We start from the raw sequence: 17,110 nt of genomic DNA, 5'->3' as shown, positions 1-17,110 counted from the left end.
ATCCCTGAATCTCAGGAGATGTGTGTATCAGCTTGCAATACCGGCTGCTTTTATGTGGCCGTGGGACTTCGCCTGTTCGACCGGCAGGACTGAGGCGTCTTCGGGTATTCGACGATCGTTCTCTAGGAAGCAAAGCTCGCCTGGGTGTATCGGTGAATCCGCAATGAGGCAAATGGACAGTGTTTTAGTTGTGCACCTGGGAATTCTAATAAAATGTGTTCAGCGCCGGAAATTGCATCGATTAGGTTATGTATTGCGGATGCCGAACCAACATTTGCCAAAGAGAGTGCTGTTTTCCGTCCTCAACCCAGGAAGGTAGTACACCTGTTAAGCTGGCAGAGGATTATGAAAGAGATTATGAAGCGTTTAGGTGTTTTTAATGCTACACACCTCCCAGAGCGGGGATCGCGTAATACACACTGCGCCTGGTTGAATACTCTGCAAGGTATGGTTGCAAATCGATGTCACTGGCGTTTTTATTTTCACCTTGCCTGAATGTCTGCCTGGATGTGTAAGGCTAGCTCTTAGTCCCCTTCCTGTCTACCCTTATTCCTTTCATCGCAACGAGGCTTTCAAATAGATCGTGGTTATACGGCGGCGAAGCATCAATGTTTTACCTATACGTTGCGACGTCGATGATGATGATGGGGTCGGATGGTGACTGGAAGTGCAAATCACGTAGGGCATACGTGGATCGCTAAGCAAGACACATTGAGGGGATTGGCTATGTGAAGTTAGGGTTTATCGACCACTTGTAGGTCAGTCCTGTGCTAGCTAATAATTATCATCAGAGACGAATTGTATCAGGTGTAGTGTGAGATGTTTGATGATGGAAAAATGGGTTGCAACGCTTTGGAATGAATGAATGGACAACGCCAAACCCTATGTGATAGATATAGAAAGGATCTTCAGAATAACCTGAACTAGCAAGCTGCTTCCAACATGTGTGTGCAAGAGATGACTGGAGCTGATCGGTTTCTCAGAAACGAGTCCGTGGTTGGTAATACTCCAATTGAGGTAGTGTATGGGATGGTTACAATTTACAGTGACGATGAAGCTGTCAGTTCTATTAAGCCAAATGGTGTCGGTATCGGGAAGCAGGAGTGTGATGAAGTCAGGTTTTGATCCTCTAAATGAGCAGGTTTTACACAAATTACCCACCTGCTCACGGGATATTCGCTGCGGCTGTATTCGTGGGTGGACGTTTGAGGACGCTTTTGGCCCTTGGATACTAAAGCTCAAGTCCTTGCCGCTTCATTTTGCGACTGACTAGTATACACCCATTTATGTTTTACCTCATTGCGTCTAAAAGTGGGTATGGTCACTGAATTCCGTTATAGGATCATCGGTGTACACACGGCTCCCTCGTTATTGACAGTGTGGCCAGCTGAACAGCAGTAAGTATACCTTTATAACAATTGGACCCCAGCTTCAGCATGGACACCGATCGGGAATTGTGGAACGCAAGATTTCTGAAACACACGGTGAGTTAACCATTAAAGCTCTGCTTGATTGTGTTCTAAATGATATAGCGGAAGTTACGCACGAATTTTGTTGATTATACATTTTTACTTTAAGAAACTATGTCAACCAAAAGCGGCTTCCCGAAAACAAAAACTGGGTGGACTACACATTGCGTTTATATCGATGCGATCAATAAATAGAAACACAGTTCGCTAAGAGTGGTTGTGTATTTTCAGGCATGGGTTTGGCAGACAGACGACGTGTTTGGGTAATGGGGGAACCACGTTGGTCGTTGAAAAGGCCTAATAAGTGAATTTGAGCAATATAGTCAGCTACGGGCACGTGTATTGGCCAGGTAATTGCCATAAGTGACCACGATAGACGAACTCTGTACAGCTATTATTACGGCCGGTCGTCGTTGGACATTGAATTAGGCAGCTCGGTATAGCTGAGGCCTCGTAGTACGCTTTGCACATAGACGCAAATCTAGCATTTACAACAGGTAGCTGACATGGGTTATAAGGAATCCAGCCAATGAAAAATTAATTATGTTTACTCCCAACTTGTGGGAGGCATACCGTTTGGCATGATCATAATTTTACAGCCAGAAAGGAGCATGACTTGGGAGTTGTGGGGTTGCGGGTTGCACAAAAAGACGACAATGTCATGAATAGTGGGGAACATCCGATGATATGGTAATAATAGGTTTCTTTCCCAACTTGTTTGGAACAATTGGCACGAGGTCCGACTAGTTCAAAAACAGCCGGGTGGCATGAACTAAAACTGAAAACCATTGCTGGCCATGAGTGACCTTGGGCGGTTAGGTAAATGGCCGGAGTCACAACGAGCAAAAGCGGAAATGGGGATGGGGTAATTCAAATTGTGGGCACTTGGCAAGTTTTGTCCCAAAAATGCGGTTTAATCTGAAGCAAGCAGACACTCTGGTTGCATTGTTGTAGAGAAGTCAAGTTTTGGGGATGGGTTGGATGGGGGCGAGTCGCTACTACATGAGGCGACGCGAACCGTATACGGATTAAACTTGCGGAGAAGGGAGGCCGAAATTGCAGCAGAAAAGCCGGGCTAGCCAAATCTGAGCAAAAATTCACCTGGTACGGAAGAGCTCATCCCAGAAAAGGGAGCGGATGAAAACTGGTCGAAATTGCGACTACATGCTTGAGTGGGCGAGGGGTTGCGGTCGATATTTTGGAGAAAATGGTTGCGGGAGTGTCATCTCACTGGGTATGACAGTGCCTTGCCATCATCGCATTGACATGCTTCGGTTTGTGGTCGCCAAGGGTCGGAGAAGGAATACGCAGTTCCGTGGCAGCTGGTTCTGGGTGAGACGGAGATTGACACAGGGAGTCATGCAGATGTAGGCTCACGGATAATTTCCCTCTTGTTGGAAGACCGTGTGAGTGTAGATCGGATACCAGTCAGTTTGAATGAATAACAGTTCTAAGGGGCATTTGGGTAACTGAAGTCAAGGTTGAAACTTAGGAAGAGGGGCGACGACAAAGAAATAGAATGAAAGTAGTAGCGCGTGGCGGGTGTTAGGAGGCATACGATACAACGGCGTCGATAGAAAAAACCTAAAAGGGAATGACAGCAAGCTAAATGGACCAGAGAAAGGTGAATACGTTTGCTGATCTAGAAACCAAGTACTAGTTGGGTCAGAGTAGGTGCCAGTTTTTGGAAGGCGAAAACATTGTCGTCGAGGTAGCTAGCAGAGGGGCTAGCTGTTGGACTAGATGAGAACGGACGGTGTTATTTTGCTCACTAAAGCGTCGTGACATCGGGTCCTTGTTGAGCATAAAGAGGGGTTAATGTGAGCAATGACAGTGGAAAATTAAAAAGCGGACAGGCAAAAACCTCCCAGATAATTGATAAGAATCATAGCTTAACTGAGGTCTACTACGTCAACCTAACAGGAGAGTACGATTAAGGATTACCAGTCACCGAATCACTGCTGTCTATTCCAGAAAACGAATGGTGCATGATAAAAAACAGCCATTCAACGCTATCTGTGACTGCTTGTAATCAGGAAGTCACAAGTTGTTAGCATTTTGTGCATATGATCGCCCTAAATTACAAGATGGAAGAACGTGTGTGCTATGTTTGGATGATGAAGTGGACTAGGTATGGTGTGACCACACTAAGACGCAAGTGACAACACCTTGCACGCCGGCGTTAGCCGTGAGCCTCGCACGGTACTCTCAGGCTACCCCATGCATGAATTTTTAAATATTTTTTTAAATTTTTTTTAGAACAAACTGTATTTCTTGGTGTTGTGGGATGAGTGACAACCGGAACAAGGCCAATCCAGCTACAGACAAACAGCGACGCTGATCTTTTTTGGTTTTCCTGAATTGAAGGCCAGGCTCAGAACCACCGGCGTTGAGCGATACACCTGTGCTACTAGACGGGTGGCGAGTATAGAACGCACCATGGTGCAACGTGACAGGGCGACCCTTCCTGCAGGGCGTATCCGTTCACCACACAAGGTTTTCATCCCTCGTGCATGCTGCCAGATCTGCAACGTGGAAAACCATTCAAGCAGTCATAAGTGCGGTTTGTGCAATAATAAAAAACTCCGGCTACCAGATATTTTATCCAGTCGGGGAAAGCCAGGCCAGTAAAAGAACTCAGTCATTTCGGACAAGCAAACAACTGGAAGAGACAAGTCGCGGAAACAAATGAAAAATCAACTACCTTTTGGGCAATGGAAGTGGAATGGAGATGATCGGAGCCTTGTACTATGGCTAAACGAAGATGAAGCAGTGGTGTGAAACGGTTTGTCAATTGGAGGTGCACCAGTGTTTTGTGTACTCATGAATGATCGGGCTGTGGGGCCAAGCAAGTATTTCACTCATAGCGCATCTTACAGATCCACCATTTGATATGTGTGCGCCGCGCATGTTCAAGGGATGCAGAATGGTACAGAAAAGCGGGGAACTTGGGCTTCAGTTTGGCTGGGGTGTGTTAAATCCAGCCAAAACAAAGCACCAGACATTAAATGGAGCTGACAGAGATACTCAAGGATGGGACCAGGCTTGAGGAACTAGGAATAATTGGGCTAGGTGCAAAAGCTTAAGGCCGGAGGAAGGATATGCAACCAGGCCGGTGGAGACAGCTAAAGGACGGAGCTTGTTCGATAGCCTTGAATTAAAGCAAAGGAAAAAAAGTTTTGTCTAAAGAAAGTTCAACATGTCGACAGTGAGAGTAAACATCCAGAGTCACGGATATAGGGAGTTTACGAAGAAAATCCAGGGCAGCAGCCAGCTATGTAAGCACGCCGGTAGATTAAGCGATGCAGAAGGCCTAGATTCAACCTGATACGCCTTAGCCAGCTATGAGTATGACGGGCCGTCATTGGCCGTTGAACTAGGTGTATAATCAGCGTCGCACATGGACACCAGTCTATCAGTTAAGATAAGAAGCTTGTGTGCGTGACAAAGGCTAGCGTTATCATGATGACCGCTTTGTGACGTATTCATCTATGGCTAGTCATTTTCCTGATAGAAATGATGCACTTGTGTTGGTAATGTACCCACAGTTACCTCCTGATGCTGTATTGCCCACAGGCTAGCTACGCGTACCTGGAAATGGGAATCATCCACAAAGATGGCCCTCCTATCTTCACTGCACAATTCATGCGGTTATCTGACAGTGTTATACCTCACAGAAGCTGAGCAACATGGGAAAATGCGTTGTGGTGAAGTTCACTGAACAAAATTATCTCATTTGTTAAGTTTGGGAGTATAAGGCAAGCGAACTTCAACAAATCATTTTCTTGGGTGGAATTTGCATAGAACATTTCGTAGATATTATTTAATTCTTAAAAATCGCCAAAAAATGGCAAACTGCCATTTCGTACTTTATTTCTCGTGAACCGGTAACAAAATGCGAGTCTGTGACGGTCAGCGGCTCTGAAATTTCTCTCACCTAAACAAAATTCTATGAGCAAGATATCACCGAAGGTGAAAATGTATTAGACTAACTCCCTGCAGAAGTCAACCCTATAGTTTCGGTAAGAATAATTTGGGCGTGCTTCTAGTGAGCGGCCTATTTATCCGGGGGGAATTTGCAACTGGTATTCTGTGGATGTCTTATCACTTGTGAACAGCACCGCGGAATGCTTAATATGTCGGAGTTTGGTTTGATACCCTACCTCGTAAATCGGTTATGAAATGCGGATAGGTGCTGGTAGATGACCTTGAAATTTTGCTCACGTAAGCAAAATGCCATTCGCAACATAGCACCGAAACGTGCAGACGGATTAGAATAACTCCCGTAAAAACCACACCTAACACCCTCCCCTAAAGTACTTTGGATTTTGGGGTGGTCACCTCGGAATCACCGTATTTTATTCGATGGCATTTCCATTCCGCACGTATCTATCAGTCATCTTCCTTGATGCAAGTTTTCGAGTAATATTTTAACCTATTTGTACTGTGCTTTTTGGCATCGATGACGAACCAGATTGACCTTGGTGGCAGGGCTTTCTCAGGAACCCAGCAAACATGCCACTGAAGGCACCGCCGGTGGCTTCGCCGATGGCCACCAGTGTCCAAGTTTGGCAAATAGATGTTGCATGCTACGCCTGCAACCGGTGGCTAAGGGCGGCCAAAGGCGGCAACTTGAAAAAAATTTCCCCCGAATTTTTTGATGGCCTTGTTTGAAACCCTTTGCAACCGGACTCGGCTAACGGTTGCAACTCCAACTTTGTCGTTGCAGGTTTGCCGGCTAACTGACTACTTCCCCGAGTAATCGCTCCCACCATCTAACTTCACGGCATGCGTATTATCACCGAACACCACTGATAATTAACAGCCGTGTCGTTCTTACGACACCATGCTACATGGTCAAAGGATGACGAGGTTAGTGCAAAAATATAAATGTATCAAAAATATAATCATATCATCATAGATTTTTCGATGCACCGCAAGGTGACCCTCTCGCGTCGCGGTTTTCGGTTTCCAGGAGTTCGACCAAAGGCTCCCTTGAACCAAGAATTAATTGGCTTCTCGATGAGATTCACTGCGACACTTGAGTGTGTGTCCACAAAGTACATTGTATTTAAAGTGACAAATGTTGGTGTAAAACAGTTACCTCACCCTATCTTAGCCTTGGCAACTCTGTGCATAATGAAGGTCTTTTATGTTCTCTCTTTAACCACGTCAGATTATCTATAAACTCCGGAGCAAACAGAGCACGCAGCATGTTCCTGACTGATAGCAGGGGGTCAGGGCAGACCAATCTTGAAAAAAATTACCTTTATTACTGAAGTGTGGATCAGAGTGAAGGTACTCACTGACCGTTCGCGGAATTCCGCGTCCAACAATTTGACCGGGAAAGCATCCAAATCTTCCATTTTAATCATTCTGTTGATCTATTCTAGAGTGTCTTTCCGTTTTTCTTGCGTGAACTCACTCGAATGGTGGCCCAGCTCCAAATATCTCTGTCGCACGCTCAGCTTTTCCAAGTGATCCATGATTTCTCCCAATATTGGAATAGGCAATATAAGATTGACATTATCTCATTTCGGATGGCCTCTGCTTTGACAGCCTGGTCACACATTTCATCTAGGCGTTAATGGATGTACATGATTGAAGTTTACCTCGAAACGCAGCCAGGATGTGCATCATTTTTTGTTGGGTAACCAGGCTAACGTGATCTGTCGGAATCGCTCGTTTCCTCGCCGGGGTCATTGGTTTGTTCAATGGGCTGAAGAGGTGGTGTCAAAATCGCGGATGACTGGTGGCCATAAGCCGAACCACGTTTAAAATATATATTAAAATGAAATTATGATTACACTTACTCAACAGATATGGATAATATTCGTGGGGGGAGTTGAGTAGGTGAATCTTTTAGAAGCTCTCTGGGATCGGCGTTTCTCAACCCCTTCACCGGTTGACGAGTACTTTGTATTGCGTTTTCCAAAAAATGGACGAGTTATTACCCAAAATTACCTTTCGCAGACATCATAGTGCAGCCCAACGTATGTCTGTGGTTCCGTGTTTGAAGTGCCGTTGCTATAGTTTAGCATTGCACGGAACTGGATTGCTTCAGAGTAAGCTCCTGAAGACGTGTTAAGGATCAATTAGAATTTTTGTGCAAAGGGTACCAAACTTCTTAATGGCTGCAACGCAGCACATGATGCCGTTTGGGGACATGCCCTCCTTGTTTATTAGGGCGCGTCTCATTGCCTTGTAGTCGTCAAAGGTCTTACAACAAATGGTTCTTTCATCAAGGAACCACTCTTTGCATCCAATCACAAGCTGTTCGTCATCTAAGAACTGGAGAACTGTATGCATCTATAAGGTAGGCAGGTACAATAGTGAACTCATGAAAGAGTTTCTGGCCATGTTTAGAACCGGTGGTCAAGGGTAAGTTTTATTTTTCAAATGAATGTAACAGTGGAATATAGATAAATTCATCACTAACAGAAAGCGCGAAACATTTAAAGTAATGCGACTCAAAGCCCGAATGAAGACAAGTTTATTCAGCCGACTAGCACGGAGAATAAGAATATCCCAAGATTGCAAGGGAAAAGTAAAAATGGAACGAATAAGATCAAACCATCTAGGGCGAAAATTGAGGGCTGTAGGTTTTACAATAACACTCGGGTGGCTACCAACAGAAACTGCATTGTCTCGTGCAATGCAAAAGATAAAATAGGGCGGAAAAGTAAACCGTCGGATTGAACGGGTGCACCTTCCCCACAGTCATCTGTCAGCAAACAGTCCAGCTTGTCAGCAGAAGCTGATGCTGACCGTTCAGCAATGCGTCGTTTTATTTGAACGACAAGATTACGCGGCCCGGAAACATCCTTCCTCAGTTTACCAAAAACGACACGGAGGGAAACTCGGAAAAACGATCCAAAGATCCATGTATCCTCGCACCGTCTTTCAAACGCGCCAAGCTATGTACCTTGTACGTGACAGCCCGCGGCTCATATATATCGGAAATTTTCTGTACAAACACGCGTGTTACGCTCTGAACAATGTCAGCATAATCAACTTGGAAAATCAGGTGGGAAAATAAGTACACAGCTGCAAACAAATCAAGAAAATTTCTGTAAACATCAGTGTCAATAGAACCGATAAGTACAACAGGCCCTAAGCAGAGTACAAACTGTTGAAACTCTGTAGCTTTCCACAGACCACTGTCCTCGAGATGACGGCAATGACGTTGGAACTCGCTGAGGGTGTGACTGTGTTCACTTGATATGCGACGGTTAATTTCCGTCCCAAGTGTCTGTGGCAATCTGTAAGGACGACGCGCCTGACCCTCAGCCCGAAATTCCAGCAAATTGTTCGTTACTCCTAAGCATACCAAGTGCACGTAATCAAGGGGGAATGACCCGATCGTGTCTATTGATAGCCACTCAAATGGAGAGACACCGATATGATGTCTGGCATTATATCTGGAAGGGAAGTCGGCGTCTGTCCGCAAACTGTTGACCAGTCGTGGAAAAGCCATTTTTCTTTCAAGCCGGACTCCATGAAAGACACACCTATAACATCCGTAATAACCGCAGCAAACAATGCGTGATAGGTGAGCAGATTCTAGATCATCTGGAGGAGTAGAACCAACGATGTCCTTCCCCAAACCCCTCCCATCACACGAGAAAACGTTGCCGCGCCATTTGATTGTCAGTTTTCTGACCGAAGAGCCATACGCTCCTCATAAACCCATCGGATCCGTTCTATATACGGGCTTTTACCTTCCGCATTCCACGTCAAATTGGCAAACAGGAAATACTTGCCGAGATTTAGACTCCATTAGAATTGATGTGCGCTGTGTCTCTATATACAGAACCCGAGTGTGGCTATGCATCTCGGAACGGAAGGATGAACTCAGCTCTTTCATATTTCTCCCTACGGGTGTCCGAGGGCCCAGAAGCAATGACTCTTGGAATATATGGCGCGGGAGTTGCGCTCAGCCTTATGGTTGAACGCGATTTGCTGGATTGGATCACAGTTCACAGTCATCTTTGCGCCGTCCGGTTATCCAGTTCGATGAACCTCTATACCTGTTGGCACAAAGAGAGATGCTCGTTTGTAGTGTCGGCTTATGCCCCGATGCTGAAAGGGTTACCCCCCATCAAGAGCTATCCAGACGCATTCTTTAAGCAAAAAGTACTTAAATCGTTATCCTTGCAGGCGATATGAATGCTCAAGTAGGTCGTATTAGCTCCTTGGAATCACATTTTGGCACTCGATACGGAGTAGATGCTCACCGCACAGACAACGGAGATAGACTCCCTCAGTTGTGTGCTGACCATGAACTGTTTTTGGCAAGTACGAAATTTCAACACAAACGTACACATCACGTAACTAGGGGGCCACCAACCGCAAATCGACCATAGACCCACGTGGCCACCAGCCCTCGTTGGAGAGCCACAATTCAAGACTATCGTTCCTTCTGGGACACCACTGGTTTCTGATCACGCCATGGTGCGTGAACCCTCGACAGCTCGCTTTCCTTAAGGTTCGCAAGCCGGTAAGAAACGCGCCAATCCAATGTCTTCGAAAACCTTCCACGGCCCAGCAGTATCCATCTGAGCCAGCTTCACATCCCTCCACTGTAAAACAATACTATGGTAGTGGTGAGCATGTTGATGAAGCGTGGCAAGGCATGAAAGGAGCTATGTAAGTGGGGTTCATTGCTGTCTGTTCGACTTCTCCAATTTGACCACAAGACCGCTGGATGACATCGGGTTTGCTATCCATGATTGATGTCAAGAATTCGTACCGGCAGACAACAAGTTCGACGACGCACGCAAATCCCTCAAATGCCAAATAGTGAAGAGCCCCAGGAAAGACCGAAAACTCTGGTGGACACCGAAAGCTCGGAAGATGAAGAAGACCTTTGCTGCGGGAAACGGCCGTGCCCTATATCAACTGATACGATCGACTGGCCCTAGGAAAGCAATGGTCAGCGAAGCGACAAGTGAAAAAACGGCTCATTAATTCACTCGTAAAAACGTCGAATGGAAAGACGGGCCGAACACTTCGAAGAGCAGTTCAGCTGGCCTCCTGCAACACAACCTGTGGAGATAATGCATGCGGGGGAACGAAATGTAAGTCATGACAGCAGTTCGAAAGAAAAAATGAGGTACAAAATAGCCCTACTGAAGCGTGAGTAGGCACCAGGACCCGGTCTGACTCCAGCCCTCTTCAAAGAAGGCGGGGAATCCCTGATGACCCATCTGACAAAGTTTACTGGTACTATATGGAACCAAAAGATGGTACCCACGGAACGGGGCATGTCGACAGCTATTGTTGGCTTCAAAAAGGGTATGCGGTGTGAAAACCACAATGGCATCAGCCTGCTAGCTGTAGCCTCGAAGGTGCTCTCTGGTCTTATCCAACGAATGTCGACTGAACACAGGCAGCGAGATCCTTGAAATTAAGTTGGGTTCCGTCCTGCAAGAGGATGCATCGATCATATCTTCACATTCGACAGATTATGAAACAGCGACACTTTCCATCAACCAACAATGGCTGTGCCCCGATCTGAAGGGACCATGCCTTTGTGGAGCAAAGGCTCTATGAGTGTTTCTCGGGCGTTCGCTTCAGATATCCAGTACGCAGATGACACAGCGTTGATTGGATCTGGCAATACAAAAAATATTAAATAATCTGAATAGTTCTGTCCCACGGTTTCCCAAGGGCGTCACACCTGCAATGTGTAAATTGCCACTGCAAGACTGGGTGGGCTGAAACACTAGCCTGAAGCTCGCGCATGAAACGATTGAGGTAACGTTGTGTATGATTAACGGTAGTAAAACTTTGTATTGGTCCCTTGAATTCCTGCTCCGCCCACTATGGTATATCGAAAGGCACGGTGGCTCTACAGAACCTTCTATGGAGACAAAGAAAATTAATACAACTGTATTTCCAAGGTAATCACGGGTGTTCCACAAGGTCGTGCTAGAATCTCCGTGAGGGGGCGAGAAGCGTGGAGTCGATAATGCTCGATCCGGATTGGATGGCATTCTGATTGATCAAGGCGTGCCTTCGTTTGGTCCGTGTCCAGCACGTGACACGTTCGTCCAAATGATGTGATGTTCGGTTATTAGGGACAACTGGCCTCCGGAGAGGGAGTAGACAAATTCGTTTACCTGGGCGGCTGCATTACTCCTGGTAGTCTTCCAAAAGGTGATATTTCCATCCGGATGGGGACGTCGGACCAGCTCGTTTGAACCTGCGTTACCTGTGTCGTAGGCGTGACATCAGCTTTTTGCGTAAAGGGTCGAGTCTACAATTATGCAGTGTGCTCCATATTATCATAAACCTGGCCGCTGCGCGCCGAGGATGTCAAAAGGCTTTCGGATTATTGCCCGAATGTGGTGGGAACACCGGATCAGCAATTCTGAAGTATATCGAATGGCATTCGGGAGAAATAACTCACCCTTGGTAAATGGACTGATTACACTGCATGGGTTGCGCTGGCTAGACCACTTACTGTGTACGCCAGTCGGCTGACTTCCTGGAAGGGACTTTTTCGTACTACCACGTGAAGGGTGGAAGAGAGCCAGAGGCGGTCAAACAATGACTTGGCAGTGAAGTATGAAAGCCATTACCCGCAAACTCAGCCGCGCTGGTCATTGCCGTCTTCCTGAATGGGGACCCTGAGACGGGCCACATGAATGTTCAGGGACATTGTCAGATATAGCCCAGTCGCACCCTCAGTGGCGCTCGTGCATCTAAGCTATTGTCTTCGGTGCATAGCTTCCTTCCCAATCCCACACTTAACAGTCCACTGACAGTGCTGTATTTACGCACCAATTTATCAGCTACTTCACCTCCCCAAATCATCGGTGAACGAAACCGTGGAAGCTACAACCACTGTAGGGCAAGTACGCGGTTCTTACATCTGACAGTGATGATGGTGATGCCGCTTATCCAATTCAAGTGGATGCTGACGCCTCAAAGCATTGGTCATTGCACTGTCATCTTTCTGTGCATGACGAAAAGTGCGTCGAGATGTCATTCGGAGGAGACTCGCGAATGCCCTTCTCGTGTATGGTGAGAGTGGACCATATGACATGGTGAATTTTATTCCAGATAGACCCTATTAGGCTAAGCAGTCACTGACTGTGGAATTTGCCATAATTTTTTAGCAGCGTAGTGGTAGGTCGTCAGGCCAAGTAGCACGATGCCCATTGAGTGGCGACATACATTCGCACACTTCTGAGGCTGAGAGAGGTTCTATGTTAACAGCAGAAAGTGGCCACCGGAATTGTTGTTCGATGTATTGTGCCCAACAGTCCAAAAGTTCTTTGTAGGATATCGGAGAGCCATTCTGGTCCCTGATAGTTCCGCTGACAAGAGGCCTCTGAGGATCAGTTCGAGGAATCAGGCGGAACAGCCTGTAGACGTCCACAGGATTTTCCTCCTCGTCGATTTATTCGGCTTTTCGAGTCCATCAAACTTCGCGGTGTGCAAGGACACTATGTTTTACTCAGCGTCAGATGATGAGTCGGGTTGAGTTGGGGTTGCAGTTGGAGGAAATCAGTCCATGCGCCTCCAGCAAAGCCGAGGTCCTGTCAGAGACCCGATGCTTGGATGAGATTGGTTCGGTTTACCGCAAAGAAAAGTTTCGATTTCGAGTGGCGCTGCGAGTATCTATTCTAAGTGGTCAATATCGTACCATCAGTCAGGCTTCTGAGGAGACGCCTCTGATAATTACGTTTGATTTCTGAATGCATTAGTTCCTCGGTAGCTAAACAAGGTGTGCGCGTTTTGTGTTGACCTGAAAAGCGCACAGTGCATGATCAGAGTCCACGCTGGTATTTCAGAAGGATGACAGGCAGTGATTGACCTTCGCCACCGGTAACTGACGATAACGTGGTCGACTTGAATTCGGAGCTGGTTCGTTGTTGGGCACCACATTATCAAGCGACTTCTGCTGTTCCGGCAATTGGTACTGCAAAGGTACAATCTGCGATCGACACACGTCTGAAGCGGGCGATCTTCATTATCTGTGCGTCTTGTGATCATCCCAAGACGGCCATCCAATCGAGCCTCAGCAGCGCTTCGTCTACCTACCGGGGCGTTGGGACGAGATGGCTCAGTGGTTAGAGTGCGAACTTACTGACCGCAAGCTGTGTTTCGAATCTGGTCTTTTCATTTCGACTTCCCCTACCTAGTCTTGGGCAACCTCGCAGTATCCCAGCCCTCATGCTTCCTTTGGGTGGCATTGCAGCTAGGCACCGAAAGGGTGCTACAGCTGAACGAACCTGGGCGTTATTGCTACTACCAAACACAATGACGTCTTGGATGTTAGCCCGTTGTACAAGGGCACGTAGATCGTCATAGGAGTCTTTTGGCAGATTCAGGACTACAGTCGTTTTGGGTGTAAGCAGACATAATAAACAGGTTACTATGGACCTCATTTTCTCGAGGTTCTCTTACAGACGTTGCCAAACGAAGCGCGCAGAGGCCATTATCAGCCGCTATCCATTCAAGTAGAGATGCTTCTGCTCGGTCGCTCAGTACAACACCCGCCCCAGCATATCCAGCTGCATCATCAGATGTGCGCAGCTGGGACCCCGAAGGGAACAAGGGGATAATCAATTTAATTGTTTCTGATAGACAGCGTTCATCAATGCAGAGGGAATCCAGTGTACGAATAAGGGTCACCTGTTGTCCTTCTTGCTTCGGTGTGCGAACATTGAAGCCTCTAACTAGACCGGCTTTCGGGTTTGAAAACTGACTGAGATGTTTAGGGTTGTTACCAAGGGCGGACGCACAGAAACTGCGGCAAAGCATGCTGTAAGGCGAATAAGGCGGCTGAATATCATGGTGGGACCTTTAGAGAATATTCACATTGGGATTAGTATGGGGAGAAGGAACACTAAAAAGCGGAAAGAGGCATCAACGGTAGCCTGCCTGCTGTATGCAGCAGGATAATGGTCCCATGCTACGACTTAGTATTTTTGCCCGTGAAGTTGATGGTTGTACATGAGCTGGGATGCTATCAGGGCGCTACACCTAGGCAAGCGGTAGCCCAGAGAGGTGGATCATTCAGTCTAGTCATTCACAACCAGTAAAGTTGTTGAGTAGTCATCCAGGATGTTCGGATCACCCTACACAGCATTCAGTTGTCAAGCTTTCGCTGTCTTCCAGATTCATGGACTGTCACTAACGTTCCGTTTTCTTTGTTTTGTAGCTGCATCCTTTTATGTCCACTCGGACAATCACCGTGTTTTTGGATCTACTATCCATATTGCCTCTGATCCTTGTCTTTTGGATTACTTTCCCACCGACAGATCTTTTCAGTTTTCACCCACTTTTTGTATCGCTTGGAATGTTAGGCTTAATGCCTTGGGGTGCTCGAATCCTAGACAGGCAACTCCAGTGTATACAGCACGTTCCAAGGACACAGCGTGTAAGCTGAGCGGACTTATATCCTATAACAATAACGTGCATTTTACAGCTCAGATGGCACTGGGTCACTCAACTGTTTTCTGGAGTCCTGACATGTTTGGGTGTCGCTGCGGTCTTTGGTAACAAGGTTCGTCACGGCAAACCACACTTCACCACTTGGCATGCCTTTTTGGGACTGATCCTTCTGATTTACGTGATTGTCGAGTTGGCGGCTGGTGTTGTGCTTTACTGGAAACTATGGCCTGTCCAGCGTTGGATCGCCTATGGTCAGGTTCGCCGTTATCACATGTATGCAGGCCTGTGTATTTTTGCCCTTGCCACTGGGACTTTTGTTTTGGGATTCCGTTCCAGTTGGTTCAAGGGCAAAGTGTTGAGTCTACTGCATGAGACACACGAACCGATTGCTATGTTGTTACTAAATGCATTCGTAATTTGTGGCCTTTTGCGCATAATTTTGCAGGTCGGACGATTCAGTTGGTCTTCTTCCCGTGCCAACTAGTCTTTTTGATGCATTTTTAGCCGGCTTCACAACCCATTGTGCCTTCTAAGCAACCAGTTGACTTTTGAGTTTCAACGTTTATGTATTTTGCTTTGGTTTATCTCTGTTCTGCTTTTTCCAGACATGCATTTAAAGCTGTGAGACAGAGTTTCACATGGACGTTCAATTAGTACATGCCTTATTTATTTTCTCGGTCATCTTTGGGACTAATTCTGCTTGAGCTTTTCCTCTGTGGTTATAACTGTACAATATAGTGTTGCTTATGGTATATCCCATCACGTTCTTCTTGCTTGCTGTTCGTTCTGGGTACCCATGCCTCGGAGCATATAAAATTCCGGCTAGTTTCCATGGCTTTCTTCGCTTGTCTGTCGCAACCATGCACGTTAATTCTTTCTGGGGAAATCTTTCGAAGCAAGGCCCTTAGAGGATTTCGCGAGAGGGTTCCGGCCAGCTACCAAAAGACTAGAAAATCCCTTTTGTGATATTTGCACATTAGCAGCAGTCAAATTGCTTATAGTTTGAGTCCCCATCCCATCAGTTTCCTCAAACTCACGGGCCGAACACATCTTTTATGTCAACGAAGTTACGACGCCTTGTGCAGCATTTGGCCCCATAGAAGGGTTGTTGAGTGCTACGGTAATTGGTTGTTATGGAGGGTTTGGCCTCATTGTTTCTCCTCACGCAATGTTCCTGTGTAATAATGATCACAAAGGTACGCATGCAATGTGAGGTAATCTGTCTTACAGTCAATACCTCGAATACCGACCATATGCAACGTGAATAAACTAGTATATTTCTCTTCTAGTAATTGCATGTGCGTAGTATATTAAGATTTTCTGTGTATGACTGCCGGTTTTGGCTCAGGACGCCCTCTGCAGCGTCCACCTCTCTAGAGCGCGTAATTTCTTCCTGTTCAATAGCTGCGGAGCTTCGCCCCAGTAGACGGCTGTCGGTGGCTTCTCAGACCTTGTTCACGCTAATTTTCATTTGAATAAGACATCAGAACACTAATATAAACTATCCAAGGCCGTTAGTGCAAACACTGTTTGACGTGCCGCGACTGGTACACAGGTTCATTAGTCAACCTGCACCTATTCTTGAATGTTCATACTTTGATGTGTTAGGGCTTATCCATCGCCTTTTGAAGCTATGGCGCTGAAGTGCATCTGGATCAGAAAATAAACAGGGTCATAACGGATGTCGACTCGCCTGCTTTTAGTCTTGTGTTGATCGAAAGCAAATCGCGGCGTCATCCACCGCGGACTCTCTAGCTGCATGTGAACGTATACGTTTGGTCGCAATAAGGCCGCCCGTTTCCCATAAATGGTATCAGTGTGATCCACAACAAACCCGAGGCGGAAAAAGAATGAACCTGTATTTTCATTTGACGCTAAGAGTAAATAACATGAGAGTTGGTTGGGTCCAGGCGTCAGTAGAAGCTACGAAGTGATGAAATCTGCACGCAAAAATCACCCAAACTCGATTATGAAGCAGTAACTGCGTTTGTAGATGATCTATTATGGTCGACGGAATAAATCTGTCCTTCCGCTCGTAACAGCCTCTCTGAAGTTGGAAACAAAGAGCGAATATGTTAGCAACTTATATATTATTATATATTATATTTATTATTATATTATTATTATTATTATATATATTATATTCAAATAACGTCCAAATATTATCATGCAGTGGCCCTCTATGAGGCCGATCAAAATGTGGCAACTCACATCTGAAGAAAGTTCAGTGC

General features: G+C 46.3%; 1 protein-coding gene across 1 annotated transcript in view; it reads right to left on the bottom strand.

Moving 5' to 3' along the window:
• Nucleotides 1-13,787: 13,787 nt before the first annotated feature.
• T265_02101 (hypothetical protein) overlaps nt 13,788-17,110 on the bottom strand; it is a gene marked incomplete at both ends in the record, with an annotated part of 37,403 nt that continues 34,080 nt past the window's right edge. The window contains one exon of the mRNA XM_009166260.1: nt 13,788-14,247. Coding sequence (XP_009164524.1) covers nt 13,788-14,247 — 460 coding nt within the window. The remainder of the gene's footprint in view (nt 14,248-17,110) is intronic.

This window comes from Opisthorchis viverrini, assembly GCF_000715545.1.
Source record: "Opisthorchis viverrini unplaced genomic scaffold opera_v5_24, whole genome shotgun sequence".
Taxonomy (NCBI): Eukaryota; Metazoa; Platyhelminthes; class Trematoda; order Opisthorchiida; family Opisthorchiidae; genus Opisthorchis; species Opisthorchis viverrini.
This window is presented reverse-complemented; position numbering and strand designations above follow the sequence as displayed.